Source organism: Drosophila gunungcola, unplaced genomic scaffold, assembly GCF_025200985.1.
Source record: "Drosophila gunungcola strain Sukarami unplaced genomic scaffold, Dgunungcola_SK_2 000026F, whole genome shotgun sequence".
NCBI classification, from domain to species: Eukaryota; Metazoa; Arthropoda; class Insecta; order Diptera; family Drosophilidae; genus Drosophila; species Drosophila gunungcola.
In genome coordinates this window covers 661,570-681,458 of record NW_026453205.1, presented here as the reverse complement: position 1 = coordinate 681,458, position 19,889 = coordinate 661,570, and the positions used below count along the sequence as shown (strand labels likewise).

General features: G+C 41.0%; 2 protein-coding genes across 5 annotated transcripts in view; one reads left to right on the top strand and one right to left on the bottom strand.

Annotated features, from left to right (window-relative positions):
- The window catches only part of LOC128263906 (mitogen-activated protein kinase ERK-A), a 250,603-nt gene that overhangs the window by 84,703 nt on the left and 146,011 nt on the right, over positions 1 to 19,889 (top strand). The window lies entirely within an intron of this gene.
- LOC128263908 (uncharacterized) lies at positions 14,698 to 15,938 on the bottom strand. The gene is made up of 2 exons (XM_052999188.1): positions 15,251 to 15,938; positions 14,698 to 15,217 (listed from the first exon to the last, which is right to left on the bottom strand). The coding sequence occupies exons 1-2, from the start codon at positions 15,710 to 15,712 to the stop codon at positions 15,155 to 15,157; spliced, it is 525 nt and encodes a 174-aa protein (XP_052855148.1). The 5' UTR covers positions 15,713 to 15,938; the 3' UTR covers positions 14,698 to 15,154.

Here is a 19,889-nt window from a genome sequence, read left to right as displayed (position 1 = left end):
TCAGAGTGCATAATTTTCCAAATAAAAAAAAAAATGTCCAATACGTAAGTGTAGCATAAACAGGCAATTGCAAGCCATAACTTTTGGAGGCCGTTTACAAAATGCATAAGTACTTAAAGCGTAATTGTTAAATAACAAAATGTTTGTAAATTATAAAATTTTTTATTTTATATGTCAATTTTAAAAACTACACTTCTTATCTTTCTGGCTCTTGGCAGAATGTTCAAACATGAACACGTATAAATATAAGTATATGAACTGAACATAGCAGCCACTTTACTCAAACAAAATGTATAAACACATAACATGTAAAAAGACCACCTGCGAACGGTCACATAATGTTTTTGACTGTAAGTGCTATCAGGGTAGTTGTGTTCGTCCACAGCGTGGGTTATAAGAATTAAGATAATAAATACCAACTATAAGATTTTATAAGCTCTGTGCTTGTCACTTTGTCAATCGATCCAGAACCATAGGTTACGATCTGTTACTCAAAACATGCAAGGAAACACTTGTTAGCACTTGCAATCTGTAAGTACAGGCCTTCAGATATTATCACTTAAAATGTTTCTCCCACTGCACAAAGAACATGTGCGGGGGTCAAAATATAGCTCTCCCGCTCAGGGAAAACATATGCTTAGGCCATAGATAAGAATAGAATAATGGCCCCCTGTGGTCATGAATAAGGATTGCGTATTTTTCGCCTGGTTCTATGCGCTTAAGAAAAGCAGATGTGGCCGCCTTACTGTGCTGAAGATTAATTTGTAGGCACTTCACCATCAGGAGACTCTGGATGCGGCTGGTTAGCCACCACCTTTATGGCATTGTAGTGCAACTTTACTGAGTCCGATTTGGTATGCAGACTACGGAAAGACTTCGTAAGCTCGGTATCGGTTGATACGTAGCCCGCGCTGTTCGCCTCCTCCTCAGGTTCTTCCTCTGGCTCCATTTCATCGTCGCTTGGTGGTTCGTACGACGCGTATGCCACTAGGTTGTTGGCCGCCAGCTTGTCCGTATCATAGATACCGAGCCTAGCCTTCTGGAAACCGTAGTTAACGGTGTACTTCTAGTCTGCCAGAGGTTTAAGGCATGTTAGGTTGAGCAAAATGACGACGTTCTTTTCGGTTTTAGCCATCTTCCACCCGTTTGTGCGTAACTTGCGGTTAAATCTGGCGAAGATCTTTAAAACCTCCTCTGGATATGAAGGTTCTGCAGGGATCCACGCTCTTGCCCTAGGTCTGGACGTGATTTCGGCGGCTTCGGTACAGTCTGGTGAAGGAAATCTCGAGTGAGAGCCTTCCTGGCCAGACCCCATTGGTTTCTGGGTATCCGACCGCTCTACTCATTACAGTTGACGACTCCGATGATCTTCCTGTTCTTCACCACCTCCGCGAGGGACAGCGACCATGTTCCCCAGCTCGTGGTTCTGGCATTTTTCCTGGCTGGTTGTGCCACCTCCATCGACCGCTTCTGTTTGTTGTGAACAAGTGTCCTTCTGGTGATTGGGTTTGTGGCCAGATGCGGTGCGCCTTCCTCCGGTCAAGAGTTCAAGCTTGATTAAGTGGCATCCACTTTAACTCAATCGGCCCTGTGCCGACTGGCTGCTTGGTGAGCTAGCCTTAAGTGCACTTTTGGGTGAAGTGCTGGCATTCGCACATGGCTCTCGAATTTTTAGGTTTGTTTTAATATTTATTTTCTCCATATTAGATCCCACGAGCTGCAGAGAAGGGAAAGGTCCGCCCGGGCAAAGAACCACTGTACCCAGGTATGGCTAGATTAAAACAGACGGTCTCCCATTGTCTGAGCCCACCGTTTAAGACTAGGTTATTTGTTTACACCCAAGCAGACTAAATCTCGGAACGGTCCGAGTGGCCCGTTCTGAGGTGAGATTATTGTTGGGGAACGAGGATGGTTATAGGCAAGAGTTTAGAAGGGGTAGTGTGTGAGCTATTTGGCAGAGGCGGCAGCACAACGTCGGAACTTCTACGGCGCAGCTACCCAACAAACAAACTTCTAACTATGTAAGTATTTCCCTACAAAATCATCGATGTTTAGGTGGCGCAATCTGTCGAACTGGATAGCCAACACTAGAAGCTAAGAGCCTGCAACACCCCCATACCCTGCTAACAGTTCTTTCGTTCTGTCTCTCTGTTGCAGCGATTACCGGCAGAAGGCGCGGCAGAGCGGAGGCAGAGGACTTAAAAACCACATTAGGACTTAAAAACAAAATGAAAATTGTTGTGTCTACCGATAGATATGACCAAAACACACACGCAGAATCCAAGGGTCGTATATGTCTTAGAGCGACTTGACAAACGTGTTAAGTGTTTTGCAATTTTTGGGCGTTAGAGTTGGCGTAGCTCCGTTTTGAAATAAACTTCCGCTGCGTAAGAAAAACTAGAATCTGCATGCCAAATCCCAAAACTCAAGTTTTTCCGAGTTTCCGAGATATCGACGATCATACAGACGAAACCTGTATAATTAGCTTAATGAAAATCAAAGCCCCACCTATAATTATTCGGGAGAAGAATTCGAATGCCCTAGTCATGTTCTGTTTCATGCTATTTCCCATAACAAAGGAAGTAAAAGTGAAACTAAACTAAACTAAAATAGAAAAAGATTTCTGAGTCGTTTCAAAATACCAGCTTTAAAGCAGCAAAGGATTGCAAGTTGTTCTAAAAGAAATAGAACCCGATATTGAACCCACTGAAATCCCAGAGGTCTAAATGAAAATGGATTCCTTGCCAAAAATGTGATAATCATGATAAACAGAAACAGAAATCCACAACCACTTTTAAAAGTCAGCTGAAGCCAGGCAGCAGAACCTTAAAGAAAACGAAGTACATCCGATCTGCAAGATGCATTACCTTCTGCACCGTAGGATCATCTAAGAAGAGTCCCATAAACGGAAACGCCAAGGCAATGTACAATCTTCCGGGAATATGGCCTCACCAGCTCTTACTGCATCCTTAGGTCAGTCTGTGTAGCCTCCGGAGACTGCCACGACTTCAAACCTTGATCTGCCACCAAAGAAAACACAATGAGCTAAAGAATCGTATTTATCGTGCGTCAACGGCACGCTCCCAGACAACACAAACCTTTCACCTTACACCGCAAACCACACCTGAAGTTTTCTTCGGCAGAGCACCCAGATTCTTGATTGGACCTTCAATCACCACCAACGGCATATTCTATTCCAGTGACCTAAGAACAAAAACAACTAACGCAGAGCCAAGAAACGAAAAAATCCAGCAGGCTTGGCTCAGCCACAAAGCAATATCTAACTTTGCAACAAAGTAAGATAAACTTTATGTCATTCATAAAAACCACCATGCAAAACCTTAATTAAATTCAAAATATATTGATACAGATGCTTGCATCTCAGCAGTTTAAATAATGTTGCTTGAAGAAACGGACCTTACAAACAAATATAACTTCCAAATACAATGTTACACGTTCTTTGGATCCAATTATTCGGCATATGAGACCGCATCAAATATCACTCTCACCAAAGGTTTGCACAATAATATTTGCAAGCTACATAAAGTGTCAACTACGTTCTTGCTTTTCTGGTGATATCTACAATTCACTTAGAGATCGTTTCATAGCAGTAGAAGACTATAATGCCACGCATACGCACAGGGGATCTGACCTTGTGACCTTTAAAAGAAGGCAACTATGCAACGCAACGATCAAAACATGCAAAATCTGGACTACGTTTCACTATGCACTCCTACATTCTGGCCAACACATCCCAGAAAGCTTCCAGATTTAATTGATTTTGCTGTGACAAAAAAATATCGAACGATTTTCTCTCTGAATATTAACCAATTGAAGCTGGAGTACCTTAAGGTAGCGTGCTTGCTTGTAGCAGATTTACCGACAACTGTCTTACAACAACATCAATATTTGCTGATGATACTGCCATTCTATGTCAATTATAGCGCCCTGCATCAGCAACGAAAAACTCACCAGCTCCTTTGTGCGCATTAATGTGAACGAGCAAAGAGGCAAACCTTTCACAAACTTCTACTTCATTATCGTTAAGTAACATCAGCATAAGGCAATTGCCGTTTGTTGGGCCAGTGAGCTTTTTCAATAACGCTAACCTCTGTGATGTCCAAATAAAATAAAACCTCACAAATTTCCAAGTTTATTTTATATGGCACCAATGCCTTATTTACAAAGTTTAAATGTTTATGTTTAAGATAAGTTGGTTGGGCAGGCAGACCGATTTGTCTGTGAATTTTAACTAGCGAAAGTAAAACGAAAAGAATAGGCAGGCGATCTGCGACCGTGCCTTTAGCGAGCGAGTACAAAATCGAACTAAAAACTAAATAGATTCTTGCCGTGGACAAAGGGCCAGGCGGCGATTGCCGAAAAGAATTTAGAAAGGAGTAGCAATTACAGCAATTGAAAGAGAGCCACACAGGGCAAATAGCAAAGACAAAAGCAAGCATCGAGAACTAAATTAACGTTAAGATGCGCCATGACCGAACATGACCAAAGCTTTCAACCAGATCTTGCTTCGGCAGCACGCACAACTTGCGGACAGCTCTTCGAGTGGTTCCAGTTGATGTTCGTATCACTGCGACACGAGCAACTCCATCAGATCCAGGCACCAATTCCATGACCCTGGCAAGAGGAGGCAACTTCTCGTTTTGAACCAGGACGACATCGTTGACTTGTAGCGCAGGTTTGGTTAAATACTCTTCATGCCACCGTGACCAGAAGATTTGTTAAAAATAAGCAATTCTCTGCCAGCGGTCCAAACGGTTAAAATTCAGCTTTGTGACATCATACTCAGAGTACAACACCAGCGGAACTGTGCCAAAAAAGTGAGCAGGAGCTAGCACCTTAAGATCTGCTGGATTCTCAGAAAGAGGGAGTGAGTTGATATTTGCCCCAAAGTGGCAAACGAACAATAATAAAGATGGGCCAACAGAACGATGGAAACGAAATTTGGTCGTTTTTACTGCAGCCTCCCAAAGGCCTCCAAAGTGAGGCGAACGAGGAGGAATGAAACGCCATTAATTGAATCTTCCAGGCAGAATTTCTCTATAGCTCGAATGTGGGGGCCAGCCAGGAATAAATTCTTCAGTTCAGCCAGCTCGTTTTTAGCTCCAACGAAGATCGTAGCGTTATCTGACCATATCCGTGCAGGCTTGCCTCTGGTAAGAATAAACCGCTTCAATGCTCCCAAGAATGCCTGTGTTGAAAGATCCTGAACAAGCTCCAGGTGGATCGCTTTCGTCGCGAAAAAAATAAAAACGCAAACGTACGTTTCTACAGGCACCTTGCTTCGAACTCCTATTTTGTATCAAAATGGTCTGCAGAAATCCAGACCAGTAACCATTAACGTTTACACGATCCTTAGGTAGGAAAGCCATTAAATGTTCATATAATTGTGGTTTAGCTCGGAAACAAATGACGCATATTGGCCAAAATTGAAGACGCATGTTCGCGAGCAGCGCTCGCGTACCAGAATGCAAATTTTTCCGATGAAGTCTAGTATAATAGCACGTGTACCTGGATGCTGGCGTAGTAGTACGACAGGATGCTGCGCAAATCCAAGGACCAAATTTTTAGTCTGCCACCAACTCGCATCAGACCAAAACTATCGATGATTGGAGAAAGTGAGGACAACTTGGTGGACGATGTAATTTGTAATTTAGTTGCTCATTTGGATACTTCTGATAAGCATCTGAGTGGCCATTTAAACATCTTCGTTGAGACCAGGACGTCTTATGCGATGAACAAACTTGTCAATAATTTACGAATTTGCAATTGCTCGGGTGTACGATCCGCTTGGTCGCATTGGTCCTGTGGTTGCCAAGGCCAAGATCTTCCTGCATCAAGTCTGGAGAGAGAAGTTGGAGTGGGATGAGAGCTTTCCTGAGGCACTCAACACATCATGGCTGAAGTTGTCATCTAAAATGGGTCGTACTCAGCAATTCAAGTTTCCTCAACGTGCGTTGCATCCAAATGGTGCTATTGAGATCCACGGATTCTGCGACGCTAGCATTGACGCATATGGAAAATGTATCTATCTCGATTCAATAGCTGATGGCAAATGAGAAGTGCATCTATTTTGCTCAAAATCTCGTGTGGTGCTTTTAAAAACTCTCACGGTTTTTAAGGAAGAGTAATTTCTAACAAATCCTGCGGGTCGCGTGTTTTCTGACTTCGCCAATACTGCCATCACCTGCGATTCCACTGATTGCATGAGTATAGTGGCAGACGGATTAAAAGATCCGAACGCAGATCTGAGGTATTTGTGCAAAAAATTGAAAGCTAGAGTTCAAAGCAAAAAAAAAATATAATATTAATTGTCTTGTGCCGAAAAATTACCCTGCGCTTTCAATTCTTGGCGCAAACGTGTCCATGGTAGAGCTAGATTGCACGCATTAAACACTTTTCTATATTGCACACACACACATGTGCACAATATATTCTAACCAAAATTTACCAATTTACAAATTATTAACATATACAAACACATTACCTATTTGAACCGCAATAGGATGCTTAATTTGTTAAATATAAATAATTTTTATTGAAATCACTTTTGTCCCCTTAACCCTCTTCTCGTTGCACTCGCAAATTAATAGTTGGTAAAATAATCCTAGCCATAAGCAGCTGCAGCGGTGACCACTTTTCGTTTCTGCTTGACCGTCGCTGCAATAGTTGTTGTTGGTTCACCAAGTGACGCGCTACCCTGCAATCGGTCGGGTACTTTGGATTGAAATAAAGTTAAAGGACACCAGCGATGTATCTATCTCGATTCAATAGCTGATGGCAAATAAGAAGTGCATCTATTTTGCTCAAAATCTCGTGTGGCGCTTTTAAGGACTCTCACCGTATTTAAATAAAAGTTGCGCAAACGCAAATTTCTAACATATCCTGCCGGTCGCGAAATACCGTGTTTTCTGACTTCGCCAATACTGCCATCACCGAGGGATCCCTGCGATTCCGCTGATTGCATGAGTATAGTGGCAGACGGATTAAAAGATCCGAACGCAGAGCTGAGGTATTTGTGCAAAAAATTGAAAGCTAGAGTTGTAGACAAAAATAAAATGTAATATTAATTGTTTTGTGCCGAAAAATTGCACTGCGTTTTCAATTCTTGGTGCATACGTATCCACACACACATGTGCACAATATATTCTTAACAAAATTGACCAATTTACAAATTATTAACGTTTACATATACAAACACATTACCTATTTGATCCGCAATAGGATGCTAAATTTGTTAAATATTAAAAATTGTTTTTGCAATCACTTTCGACCTCTTAACCCATTTCTCGTTGAAGTCGCAAAATAATAGTTGGTAAAATATTCCCAGCCATAAGCAGCTGCAGCGGTGACCACTTTTCGTTTTCGCTTGACCGTCGCTGCAATAGTTGTTGTTGGATTTTTTTGTTTCGGCGTGTTGGAGATTATCGGTCGGGTACATTGGATTGAAATAAAGTTAAAGGTTGCTATATAACCTGTTTTTTTAAAATCGTGGTAAAACGTGCTTGAGGCCATAAACATCAGCTAATACGGTTTTTGTGATAAGTGAACATTTAGTGTGCGATACTACAAAAATACAAGTGCATTAAAAATAATCAAACACAACAAAAAATAAAAATCGAAAAACCCAATTTAGAATCTTCAGCACCGTCTACAGCAGCAGTAAGGATAACGTCAGCATCGACAACAGCAGTATCAACAAGCAGCAGCATATACAGCAGAGGCCAAGACAACAGCAGCATCTACAGCAACGATGAAAACAGCGAAGACACCAGCAACCAGCACAAAAGCAGGATAATATTTAAAGGCAGTCAGCAATAAACAAAGCCTGTAGGAAAATTATCGAAAAAGGTTGTAGAAATTTTTCAAACGAGGATATAGAATTGATAGCAAATTATACCTTTTTATTTAAGCTTGTTCCAGTAGGCCATGAATATTATAAAAAGAAGGGGTATGAGGTATTGTCGACAGTTAATCAGTTAAAGATTGACTAAGAGGCTCTTTAAAAAGAGGCAGAGGTTAAAAAAGAGCATAGACATCTGTTCATAGAACTTAAAATGAAGCAGCTTAGGGAATATTTAAATGAAAGGTTCCGCTGGCAATATATTTCAGAATTAAAAACAAAATTTTGGGCTTGCAGTGTAGATTTTGATTTAACCCTTAGCGAGTTGGAATTTGACGTTCAAAATATTTCGTGAGAAATAAATGAGCGAGTTAAGGGAAAAGTAGTTAGTAATTTTGAGGTGGTGGGTAAATAGAAAATTTGGTTTGGTATGGTATGGGACACAACATATTTCGATGTGTTGGAAATGTTGTTTTTTGTTTTTTTTTTTGTTTTGTAAATGATTAATAAATGGTGCCTTTAATCAGTCAGAAAGTCTCAGTTCGCGTCTTATGATGATAAATGGAGCTGCCGGCAATGGTTTGGTTAAAACGTCAGCCAATTGAAAGCCTGTGGGAATATACTTAAAACAAATTAGTTTCTTTTCAATTTGTTCTCTATTAAATCGTATTTAATGTCAATTTGTTTTGTTCTCTTGTGGCAAATAGGATTGTTGGCAATACTTATACAACCTTGGTTGTCTTCATATATAGTTATTGGACCTTCTAAGTCAAATTTAATTTCATTTACTAAAGACTTGAGAAACTATGCATCTCTAACACCTTCAAATAAGGCCATGTATTCTGCTTCGGTGGACCACTAACCATACAACATATAGACTGGTCATTTCATACAACGAATTTGGACACAAAAACTTTTTATCGGGAGGAGCCCGGTGCTCTCAGCAGCAGGCCCCAGCGCTTCGTGTGCATTCGGGTTTTTTGTTCTTGTTTGCGCACTTGGCGGTTGTATTTAAATCACTAGTTGTAGGGCGAGAGCGGGAGCCAATAAGGCTTTCGTCCGTTCGCTCTTGCGAATTCGCTCCGTCTCTCGCCACCGTAGCATAAGTTAGGTTCTAAGAGAAATTATTGAAATATAATAGTCAGTGATCAATCGAACGTCATCGTAGCCACTCCTTTTCGTCGCGCTTTCGAAATAGTTTTCACAAATTCGCAATTTAACATCGTCGAACTACTGCAGTCACAAGTTTTCGCGTTGTTAATACAAAACAGTATTAAATTTTCATGGTGACCCCGACGTGATTAGCAGTAGAGTTCGAGAGTTTTAATTGTTTTTCTATGAAAAACTATAAACATTACCAACAAAAACCAAAATCAATTTATTCGTGTCGATTCGGCCGATAAATTAAATTCAACAATATTTCGTCGCTGGAAATTTTCTGCCGTTCCTTGAAGTTGCGCCTGACGTTTCGGCATATTTAATTGCTTAATTTGCTGCTGCCGCCAAATGGAAGTTAAAAAGGAAGTTGCAATTATCAAGTCGGCCAACCAGGTATAGAGTGCCAAAAGTTTAAAGTTAATCTGTGGCGTTTTGTTAATTGTGTTTTGGCCCATATTTCAACTATTTGCATTCGTGTAAAAATCGGTAGAAAGTGAGCATTCTAACCAAGAAATAAAAATTTGAATGTACTAACAACCAAAATTCTGCATTAAACATAATATATTTCGAATTATATGTAAATCGCTTTGGACCATAAACAAGCAAATAAAATACTCGTCGTCGACCCAATTAGTGCGAACTTAATTCCCCCAACTTTCGTCGTAGTGAGCACCAATTTAAGGTATAAATAAAACTGCTGAAAAAAAAAAAAGTGCAAATTGTGAAAAGTGTAGCTCTCAAAAAAAAAATTAGCGGCAATAACTTTTGCCGCACATTTTCCCGCGCTTTTCAGAATTTTCCCGCGCTTTTCCTAATTTTTGCGCGCATTTCGGCGCCAGGCTTATATATTCGTTGCCCTTAGTTATCGGTCAGTGTATAATTCTCCTTTAGCATTTGCCTAGGAAGAGCCGCTAGCCGCGTACACATACACACGCACACTGACACTGCTGCCGCTATTTCGAGTTATCTTTGGTCGTTTTCGTTCTCGATCGCTGCAGCAGTGCAATTTTCGGTCTGCCTAAACGTTTGTTCGTTTTTTCGGTACGCCTGAGCTTGAGCGTTAGCTCCCCTACAGTGCGTGCGTGCGGCATATACTGTCGCAGGGTTTACTTAAAAAATATAAAATCCCTATTTAGAGATTTTTCGCTGTAATTCTCTCGACACTTAGCTCCCTTACACCGTGTGCGATCGGTATATTACTCGTTGATTTTTTATTATATTATTAAACAAATAAATAATTTAATAAAAAATAAATATTCAACACCTCTTCGATACCAACCAAATAAATACAAATAAACGCAATGGCAACTAAGGATATCGAAGAGCTTAAACACCAACGAGATGTTTGCATTAAAAGTATTAACCGAACTTATCGCCACTTAAAAGAAGCCAAATTATCAGTAAATCCGGTCGAGCTTGAGTGTCGATGAGAGATTCTAAATACGCACATTGAAAATGCTTCCCTTTTGCAAAACCAAATAGAAGTGAAAGATACAAAAGACGTATACCGCGAAGAGTTGGAAGAGAGGGCCGTAATGACAAAGTCATTGCTGATTTCAATTTTAAACAAGTGCAAACAAAATAATATCGAGAAATCCGCTCCGCCAGCAAATCGCCCGCCTCAATGCCGTCTACGGAGCGGAAAACACTCCGAATTTAAAAATTTTATAAGCCTTTTCGAATCTTTCGTTGACAAAGACGACACTTTACACGATATTGAAAAATTCAATCATTTAATGTCGTGTTTAGGTTAGGGCCTTTCAAGTCACTGCGGAAAATTATCCCAAAGCCCTTGCTAGCCTGAAGCGGGTGTACGATAATGATTGTCTTATTTTTTTTGACAACATATCGACATTTTTTAGTTTGCAAAAAATTTCCCAGCCTTCAGCTACAGCCTTGAGAACCCTCATCGACACGATCACAGCCTTGTATGACTCCTTGCTGTCTATTGGGGATGATAGACGCATTACTAATGCTATTTTAATACATCTGGTAATGAGCAAGGTCGATGCAGGAACTAAAAGAAAATGGGAAGAACAGTTAGATTATACTTCGCTTCCACTTTGGAGCGAATACCAACACATGGTAGCAGAAGAGGCTTCCAAGCCCAAAACTGTTCAGCAGACCCAATCTAACCCTAAGAAGAATGGAAATAGGAGTTTTTCGTTTGTCGCTGCCAGGAACGACTCTGTTCAATGCATGTATTGCAACTCAGCTGAACATCAGATTTGAAACTGCGCTTCCTTCGCAGCCCTAACAGTTCAGCAAAGATTCGATTTCGCTAACAGAGCACCCTTATTCATTAACTGCTTAAGAAAGGGTCACACTGTGAAAAAATGCAAGTCGAACAGATGTAGAGTGTGCAATTCCTCACATCACACTTTGCTACACATATATGCCCCAAACACAAATCTCGCGTTGCCACCTCCTTCTCAGCCCACGCTCATGCAGGAGTCTCCATCCACGTCGCATGTTTTGCATGCGAATTCATCGGATCGAGTCATTCTTGCAACTGCTGTTGTGAGCGTCCAAACAAAAAGCGGCGAGTTTGTATTAGCTCGAGCGTTGCTCGACTCTGGTTCACAAATAAACTTTGTAAAATTACAAGAAAAACGTGTGCATGAGCTTGCGAGGCATTGGTGGAACTAATGCCCAAGCCACAAAAATAAATACACACGATTGTGAAGTCGCGAGTAGAGAACAGCCAATTGTCGTCCGATTTTTGGATTATGAAAAATATTTTTGGTTATCATCCGGATCAAGCGGTGAACACCAGGGGGTGGAGGGTGCCTGAAAATATTCAGTTGGCAGATCCATTCTTCTTCAAGCCCCAAAAAATAGATATGCTTATCGGCGCTGAAACATTCTTTGAACTTTTATCTATTGGCCAGATAAAGCAGGGGCCTGAATTCCCCATCTTACAAAAGACAGTTCTCGGCTGGATAGTGTCAGGGAGATGTGCCTCTGGAAAAACGCTGAAAAAATGGTACATCTCAGCTGCCAGGAGGAAGCGTTGGAGTCAATTGACACAACCCTGCAGAAATTTTGGTCTGTGGAGGACTTGCCGCCCAAGGCTAAAGTTCATACTCCTGAGCAACAACTCTGTCAACAACACTTTGAGAAATATACTCAAAGATTGTCGTCCGGTAGATTTTCGGTTCGTTTGCCGTTTAAATCTGACCCAAATACTCTTGGTTCTTCATACGAAGTTGCGAAAAGTAGATTTTTGTCGCTAGAAAGGAAATTGTCAAAGGACCCTTCGCTGAAGAAGATGTATATTGAATTCATGGAGGAATATGTTTCACTGGGCCACAAGTCCTCCACCAATGACAAAATTCCGTATACTCCGCACTATTTCATTCCGCACCAATGCGTTCTGCGGCCACAAAGTACTTCAAATCAGTTGAGAGTAGTTTTCGATGCATCGAGCCGTACTTCTACGCAGGTAACGACGGCGAGGGCCTGACCCCGGGCACCTGCTCATCGCGCGGCCCTCTTCTGGCCCCACCATCAGCGGCGCTCCCGGACCAGATCAGCCTGACCTGCTTGCGACGATGGCGAGGTGTCTCGTCTCTCAGGCACAGTTTTGGCAGCGATGGTCCGGGAGTACATCTCAGCCTCCAGCAGCGGTCCAAGTGGCACCAGGGGGAGCCCAACCTCGTCGTGGAAGCGCTCGTCGTCGTCGCAGAAGACAACCTTCCGCCCCAGCAGTGGAGGATTGGACGAGTGGTAGCGGTGCACGCCGGCGCCGATAGTAAGGTTCGCGTGGCGGACGTCAGGAGGCAGGACGGGGATATCGACGAGCTGTCCACCGACTGGCCCTGTTGCCCGTTCTGCGGCCACAAAGTACTTCAACTCAGTTGAGAGTAGTTTTCGATGCATCGAGCCGTACTTCTACGCAGGTAGCGTTGAATGACATCTTGATGGTAGGCCCAACTGTGGTAGAGGAGCTGTACTCAACTCTGCTTCGGTTTAGATTGGATAAGTTTTGCCCTTGCGGCCGACGTCAAAGATGTATACCTCTAAGTGAGTGGTGGACGAAGCTAATCGAAATTTCAGCTCTAGTAGGAGTACGAGAATCATTCTAGAGTGGTCGTAAATTTGTGCGGCTCTGAAAAATCTTTAAGTTTGAACACCGTTACATAGGACAGTCGCCAGCCGCAACCCTTTTGGCGCTGTAATGCCACTTATGGCAACTTCAGACGTAACCAAGACCCTTGGCGTGTTTGGGTACCGGTTAAAGATTACTTTCAATTTCTGTTGGATTGACTCTTCCTGGATCTTCGCGCGACAAAACGAAATATTTGTCGGTGACTGCTCGACTTTTCGACCCACTTGGCCTCTTGTGTCCTTTGGTCACAAAGGCAAAGATGTTGTTGCAGGAACTGTGGCTTCGAAAATTAGATTGGGACGAGTCGCTACCGATGCAGTTGCTCACGTCGTAGGAGACGTTTAAAGCGACGCTTCTGCAGCTGCCTAAAATTAAGGTATCGCGATTCGTCAGCACAGATCCACAAGTCCCGATTCAAATGCATGGTTTCGCTGACGCTTCCATGCGAGCGTATGGAGCGTGCATCTACGTTGGGACTTAAACTGCTGAAGGTTTGAAAGTGTCTTTATTGACCGCCAAATCGAAAGTAGCTCCCCTCAAGACGAAATCTTTGCCTCGCCTTGAGCTGTGCGCAGCTCACCTTTTAGCAGATCTCTATAATCGTGTCAGGCCATTGCTAAATTGTCCCATTGAGAATGTTTTTCTGTGGTCAGACTCCGAGATCACTTTACACTGGATCAAAACCAATCCATCGTCGTTGTCAGTTTTTGTTTCGAACCTGGTTGCAGAAATTCAGGAGTGGTCGGAGAAAGCAATTTGGAGACACGTTCCCACGAAAGTCAACCCAGCAGACATAGTGTCCCGAGGATGTGACGTAGAGGAGCTTACAACGTTCATTTGGTTCGGTGGGCCTTCGTTCTTGCTAGACTCAGAAAATAATTGGCCTGTAAATAAACATTTCGAACTGCCGGCTGATGTAATGTCGATGGAGCTACGCAAATCGGCAATAGCTCTCGTAGTCAGTCCAGAGCCAAATTATTTGCTTCAGAAAATAGAGTCCTTTTCGTCGCACCTGAAGCTTCTGAGAGTTTTCGTGTGGGTTTTTCGTTTTATTCAAAGGTGCAGAAAGGTGTCGAAGCCCTTTGAAAAAAGTATTTCGCCAAGAGAACTGGATTTCGCTTTTGATAAAATTGTCGAAGCTATCCAATTTTACGAATTCAGGGACGACATAAGTAAAATTCGGAAAAATAAGCCGGTAGCAACGAATATTCAAAAGCTAAACCCTTTTCTTCAGGAAAATAAATTAGATTGGTGCTCCTCGACATTGCTACGGGTTGGGGGTCGGTTATTGAATGCTCCTATCCCGTACGAAGCCAAATTCCCGTTGTTGCTGTCTAAAAGCTCACAGTTCGTTAGATCCTATGTGTCATACCTGCACTTTACGAACTGTCACGCTGGCCCACGAGCTCTCGTAAGTCGTCTGCGCGAGAAAATCTGGCTAATTAATGCTCAAGAAGTCTGCCGACGAACAGTTCGGTCGTGCATGCCCTGCTTTGCCAGGAGATAGACTTCGAGCTCTCCGCCCGTTCAACATTTGTGGCGTTGATTTTTGTGGTCCCTTCAGCACAACGTATCGTATCTGTGGTAAGCCACCGTACAAGTCGTACGTGGCCTTGTTCGTCTGTTTTGCGTCCAAAGCGGTCCACTTAGAATTAGTGTCTGACCTAACCACTGATGCGTTCTTTTTGGCATTTCAAAGGTTCGTGACTCGTCGCGGGATTCCGGAGAAGGTGTGGTGCGACAACGCCACCAATTTCGTCGGCGCAGATCGCCACATGAGAGAGTTCTGAGCCCGTCTGGGTGAGCAGGAGGGCGGTATCGAAACATTCGCATCAAAAAAAGGATGCGAGTTTGCGTTCATACCGCCCAGAGCACCGCACTTCGGCGGACTATGGGAGGCAGGTGTGAAGTCTGCAAAGCACCTGTTCCTTCGGACGGTAGGCCAAGACCTCTTGACCGCGGAGGAGCTCGGAACTCTGCTCACCAGCGTGGAGGCCGTGCTCAACTCCAGGCCCCTCGGCGCTCTAAGCAGCGACCCGAACGACGGCGAGGCCCTGACCCCCGGGCACCTGCTCATCGGCGGCCCTCTTCTGGCCCCACCATCAGCGGCGCTCCCGGACCAGATCAGCCTGACCTGCTTGCGACGATGGCGAGGTGTCTCGTCTCTCAGGCACAGGTTTTGGCAGCGATGGTCCCGGGAGTACATCTCCAGCCTCCAGCAGCGGTCCAAGTGGCACCAGGGGGAGCCCAACCTCGTCGTGGAAGCGCTCGTCGTCGTCGCAGAAGACAACCTTCCGCCCCAGCAGTGGAGGATTGGACGAGTGGTAGCGGTGCACGCCGGCGCCGATAGTAAGGTTCGCGTGGCGGACGTCAGGAGGCAGGACGGGGAATATCGACGAGCTGTCCACCGACTGGCCCTGTTGCCCGTTCTCGGCTGAAGGACGTCGTCCCTTCAGAGGGGGCGGTGTTTGCGCACTTGGCGCTTGTATTAATATCACTAGTTGTAGGGCGAGAGCGGGAGCCAATAAAGCTTTCGTCCGTTCGCTCTTGCGAATTCGCCCCGTCTCTCGCCACCATAGCATAAGTTAGGTTCTAAGAGAAAGTATTGAAATATAATAGTCAGTGATCAATCGAACGTCATCGTAGCCACTCCTTTTCGTCGCGCTTTCGAAATAGTTTTCACAAATTCGCAATTTAACATCGTAGAACTACTGCAGTCACAAGTTTTCGCATCGTTAATACAAAACAGTATTAAATTTTCAGTTCTCTCATTCTTATTCTCATTTTCATTTTCGCTATTTGAAGAAGGTTGCCCTGCGCTTGAATTGGTCTTTGTATGTATGCGTGATCATGCATCCTCATACACGGCGCCTCAAGAACATTTTGCCTTTTGTTTCTTTTCAAACTTGGTACCCTAAGAATATGGGAGTATTTACTATTGGGTTATGATAAAAATATGAATATTATATGTTATAATATATTTTATAATATTTCAGCACACATTTTATTTTTGTTTACAAATTCAAATCATTGGTAGCTGTAAAATGTTTTTCATTTATGTGTGTATTCAAATTAATAGAAATCAGTCCACTGAGATGGGACGATTTAAAGTTAGACATTGTATCAGGATTCTTAGTGGCGATTACTACATCATCTACGTATAATAATATATAAATGTTTTGAGATATATCCCCTTTATTAAGAATATATATGCAACAATCAACACCTAAGTTTTTTAAATCAGACTTCTTTTAATACGATTTCAAATATCTCAAACAGGCACCTTGCTGCCTGTTTGAGACCATAAATGGCTTTATTAAGTTTACAAAATTTTTTCCTTTCCACACGGGTTAAGCCTTTTGGAACCATCATGTAAATCTCATCTTTAAGTATTCCATTCAATAAAGCAGTTTTAACGTCCATATGATGAACCAATAAGTCATGTTAATTTGAAAGTGCTAATAAAAACCTTAAACTTAAATTTCGTGCAACTGGTGCAGACGTCTCATTGTAATCTGTCATGTATTCTTTAGTAAACCCTTTCGCCACTAGCCTGGCTTTATAATTAACTAAATTGCCACACTCATCATGTTTTATATTAAATACTCATTTACAATCTACTATATTTTTGTCTTTAGGCTTTTGAACAATACACCAAGTATTATTTTCAAAATGAGAGTCAAGTTCATTTTGTATGGCTTCTTCCCATAAATTTCTGTCATCACCAAATTTAATTTCTTCAAAAAAAGGATGTCATTTAGACAGATTTGAGTATAAATCAGACATATTTCCAAAAATCTATATGATAATTTCGGTTTACCCTTCATTCTTCCACGGCGTCTAATTTTATTTACTTTATCACTAGTTTCAACAACTGGATCGGTACTTCTTGATTTGTGGAATTTTTAATTACTTGCACCTCCTCTGAAATATCAGATTCATTATTTTCCTTTAATGGAAAAACCGACTCTTCTTATTCTGTATTTTTAGAAACAGAACTTGATTCATTTTGAATTTTTTGTACAGTTCTTGACTCAAGGTTATGAAGTTATGCACCAGAACATCCCTTGCTGTCATAAACTTCCTCGACACTGCATTCCACAATTTATAACCATTTGGTTCGTATCCAACAAGTATTGTTTTGATTGATTTTTCATCTTTACGTTTTCGAACTTTATTAAGTGCATACACCGTTGAACCAAATATTTTTACATATTTCAAAACTGGCTTTTTATTATGCCACATTTCATACGGTGTTTTCTTTACATTTTGCAACGCAAATCTGTTAATTAAATACGTTGCTGTTAAAACAGCTTCACCCCAAAAGAGTTTATTCAGTTTAGAACTTTTGATCATTGAGCGAGCCTTCTCGGTGATTGTTTTAATCATCCATTCTGATACACCATTCAATTGTGGAGTGTGAGGAACCGTTAAATGATAGCGTATGCCTTTTTCGACGCAAATTTAACGCATCTCATTAAAAAGGTATTCCCTGTCATTATCAATGTATAGATATATAGTATACTATTTTTAAAATAAAAGTGTGCAACAAAATCTTTGAAAACAAAAAAAAATCTAACTTGTATGTTATTAAATATGTTACACAATAATGTGGGTATTGATCAATAAAGACAACATAATAATTCTTGTTATCAATTGTTTCTGGTGTGATTGGACCACACACATCGGAATGGACTACAAAGAGTGCCCTCTGGATATTCTCTTTATTTTTAAATTCTGTAAATTTTGAAGTAGATTGTTTGCCAGCTATGCAAGCTTCACATAAATCTTTATTTAATTCGACTTGATTTAAAATATTAACATCTTCAAACAATCCATTTCGTTTAATTTCTAAAAATTTTCTTCCACTAATATGGCCCAACATCTCATGCCACAATCGATAACTTACACAATTTGATCTGTAAATTCTACTACTTAATTGAAATTTTATTACTGGTACATTAAACTCACACTCCATCGAATACTAAGTTACCATTCTTCGCAATCCTTATTCCATTTGGGTTAAATTCGATTGTCATGCCTGCATCCTGCATCTTTTAAACAGACAGAAGATTGTGCGGAATGTCTTGGCAAAACAGAACATTTTGCAGCGTTATTTTCCGCCCAGAGCTGCTGAGATTTACCACTCCTTAAGCAGTTGCTTTTATATGTTCTCCGCGCTTTACAATTTCGATTGTTTTATTTGTATCTAACTTCTCATATTCCGAAAACAAAGTGATGTCCTTTACTATGTGGTCTGATGTTCCTGAATCTATTATGAATTCTACTTCACTTGAGTATGTATCATTAGCTTGCCTCATCATGAATTCGAAACCTCGTTCTTTTCCGTTTTCATTACCTATTGGCCTCTTCAAAAGAAAACAATCTTTTTTCAAATTACCAAGTTTTCCACAGTGAAAACACTTTGAGTTTTGTTTGGTCTTGTTCTTAAATTGTTTCTTTCCCTTTATTTTTATTGATATTTAATTCCTTATTTTCAATAGCCTGCAAGACTTTAGCACTTGTATCTTTGCTTGCACTTTTCAATTTGGTTTCCTGATCAAGCAGTCGTGTTTTTACAAAGACAGAGTCTCTTTTGCTGTTATAACACCATCATAACTTGATGAAAGAGTTAATAGCAAATGGTAAACTTGATCCATTTCTTCCAACTTGGCCCCTGAAGCAATAAGTTGAGTTTATCTATTATCAGTTTATTTATTATTAAAGAAACGAAAGTGATTTCGCAAAGTGTCGCCTTCAATTTCAAATCAAGTAGTTGCTTTCGCAAAGAAAGTTGAGATGCTAAACTTTTTCTCTCGTAAATAGAATATTTTCTGGGCACTATCTTCCTTGTTCACAAATGCAAGAAACGAATCACTCAAGTATTCTATTATAATGCTTTTAGCACTTCTTTCTGCCTTTTTTATTTCATCTGTCACTTCTTTTATATCTTCATCAATCACCATTAACAAATCATACTCTTCAATAAGCTCCTTATTCTGAACTTCCAAATTGAATATTTATCTCCATTATGGAATAATATTTCGTTTTTCCTTATTCATTTTGTTCATATTCTATTTTTTTTTATTTTATCTAAAGCACTAAGCACCAACCACACAAGTAAAACACCACGTATCCCTTAGTATTTATTGTGAAATAAACTAGCAGCATGAATGTATATGTTGAGAAATTAACAAGCAGTGTGTATATGATGTTAAAATCGCAAGCAGTGCGTATGTATTGCGAAATTCGCAAGCAGTGTTTATATGTTGTGAAATTCACAAGCGGCGTCTATGTATTGAAAAATTAAAAAAAAAAAAAAACGTCTATGTATTGTGAGATTTGAAAACGGCGTCCATGTTCTTTGAAATTCAACAACGTCGCCTATGTATTACGCAATTTGCAAGTCCCCTCTATGTATTGTGAAATTCAGAAACGGGGTTAATGTATTACGAAATTCGCAAGAAATATGAAACAAATAAATTTCTTTATTATTTATCAGCAGTTTTTGTGCCTGGGCCCATAACCTATAGAAAAATGTTAAATATTATATTAAACACTTTACGTGTTTCAACCAGACAACATAAAACAAGACAATTAAATTTCACTTTTAGACTTCACTTTCTATTTCAAGTATGCGAGTTAACCAACCCGTGAAACCAGGCTGCTTATGGAATTAATAAACAGTTTTCAAAATCCAATTTAAGCGATCTTTGCCAATGCCTTTGCATTTGCCTTTGTCATTCTCCATGCCTTTGG

What these genes read in the sequence shown, in the direction of transcription:
- LOC128263908 (XM_052999188.1), bottom strand. Translation starts at nt 15,712, where the DNA reads ATGCTATGGTGGCGAGAGACGGGGCGAATTCGCAAGAGCGAACGGACG. An exon ending in AAGCAGGTCAGGCTGATCTG is followed by an intron (nt 15,218 to 15,250) that starts GTCCGGGAGCGC and finishes TGGGGCCAGAAG; the next exon opens with AGGGCCGCCGATGAGCAGGT.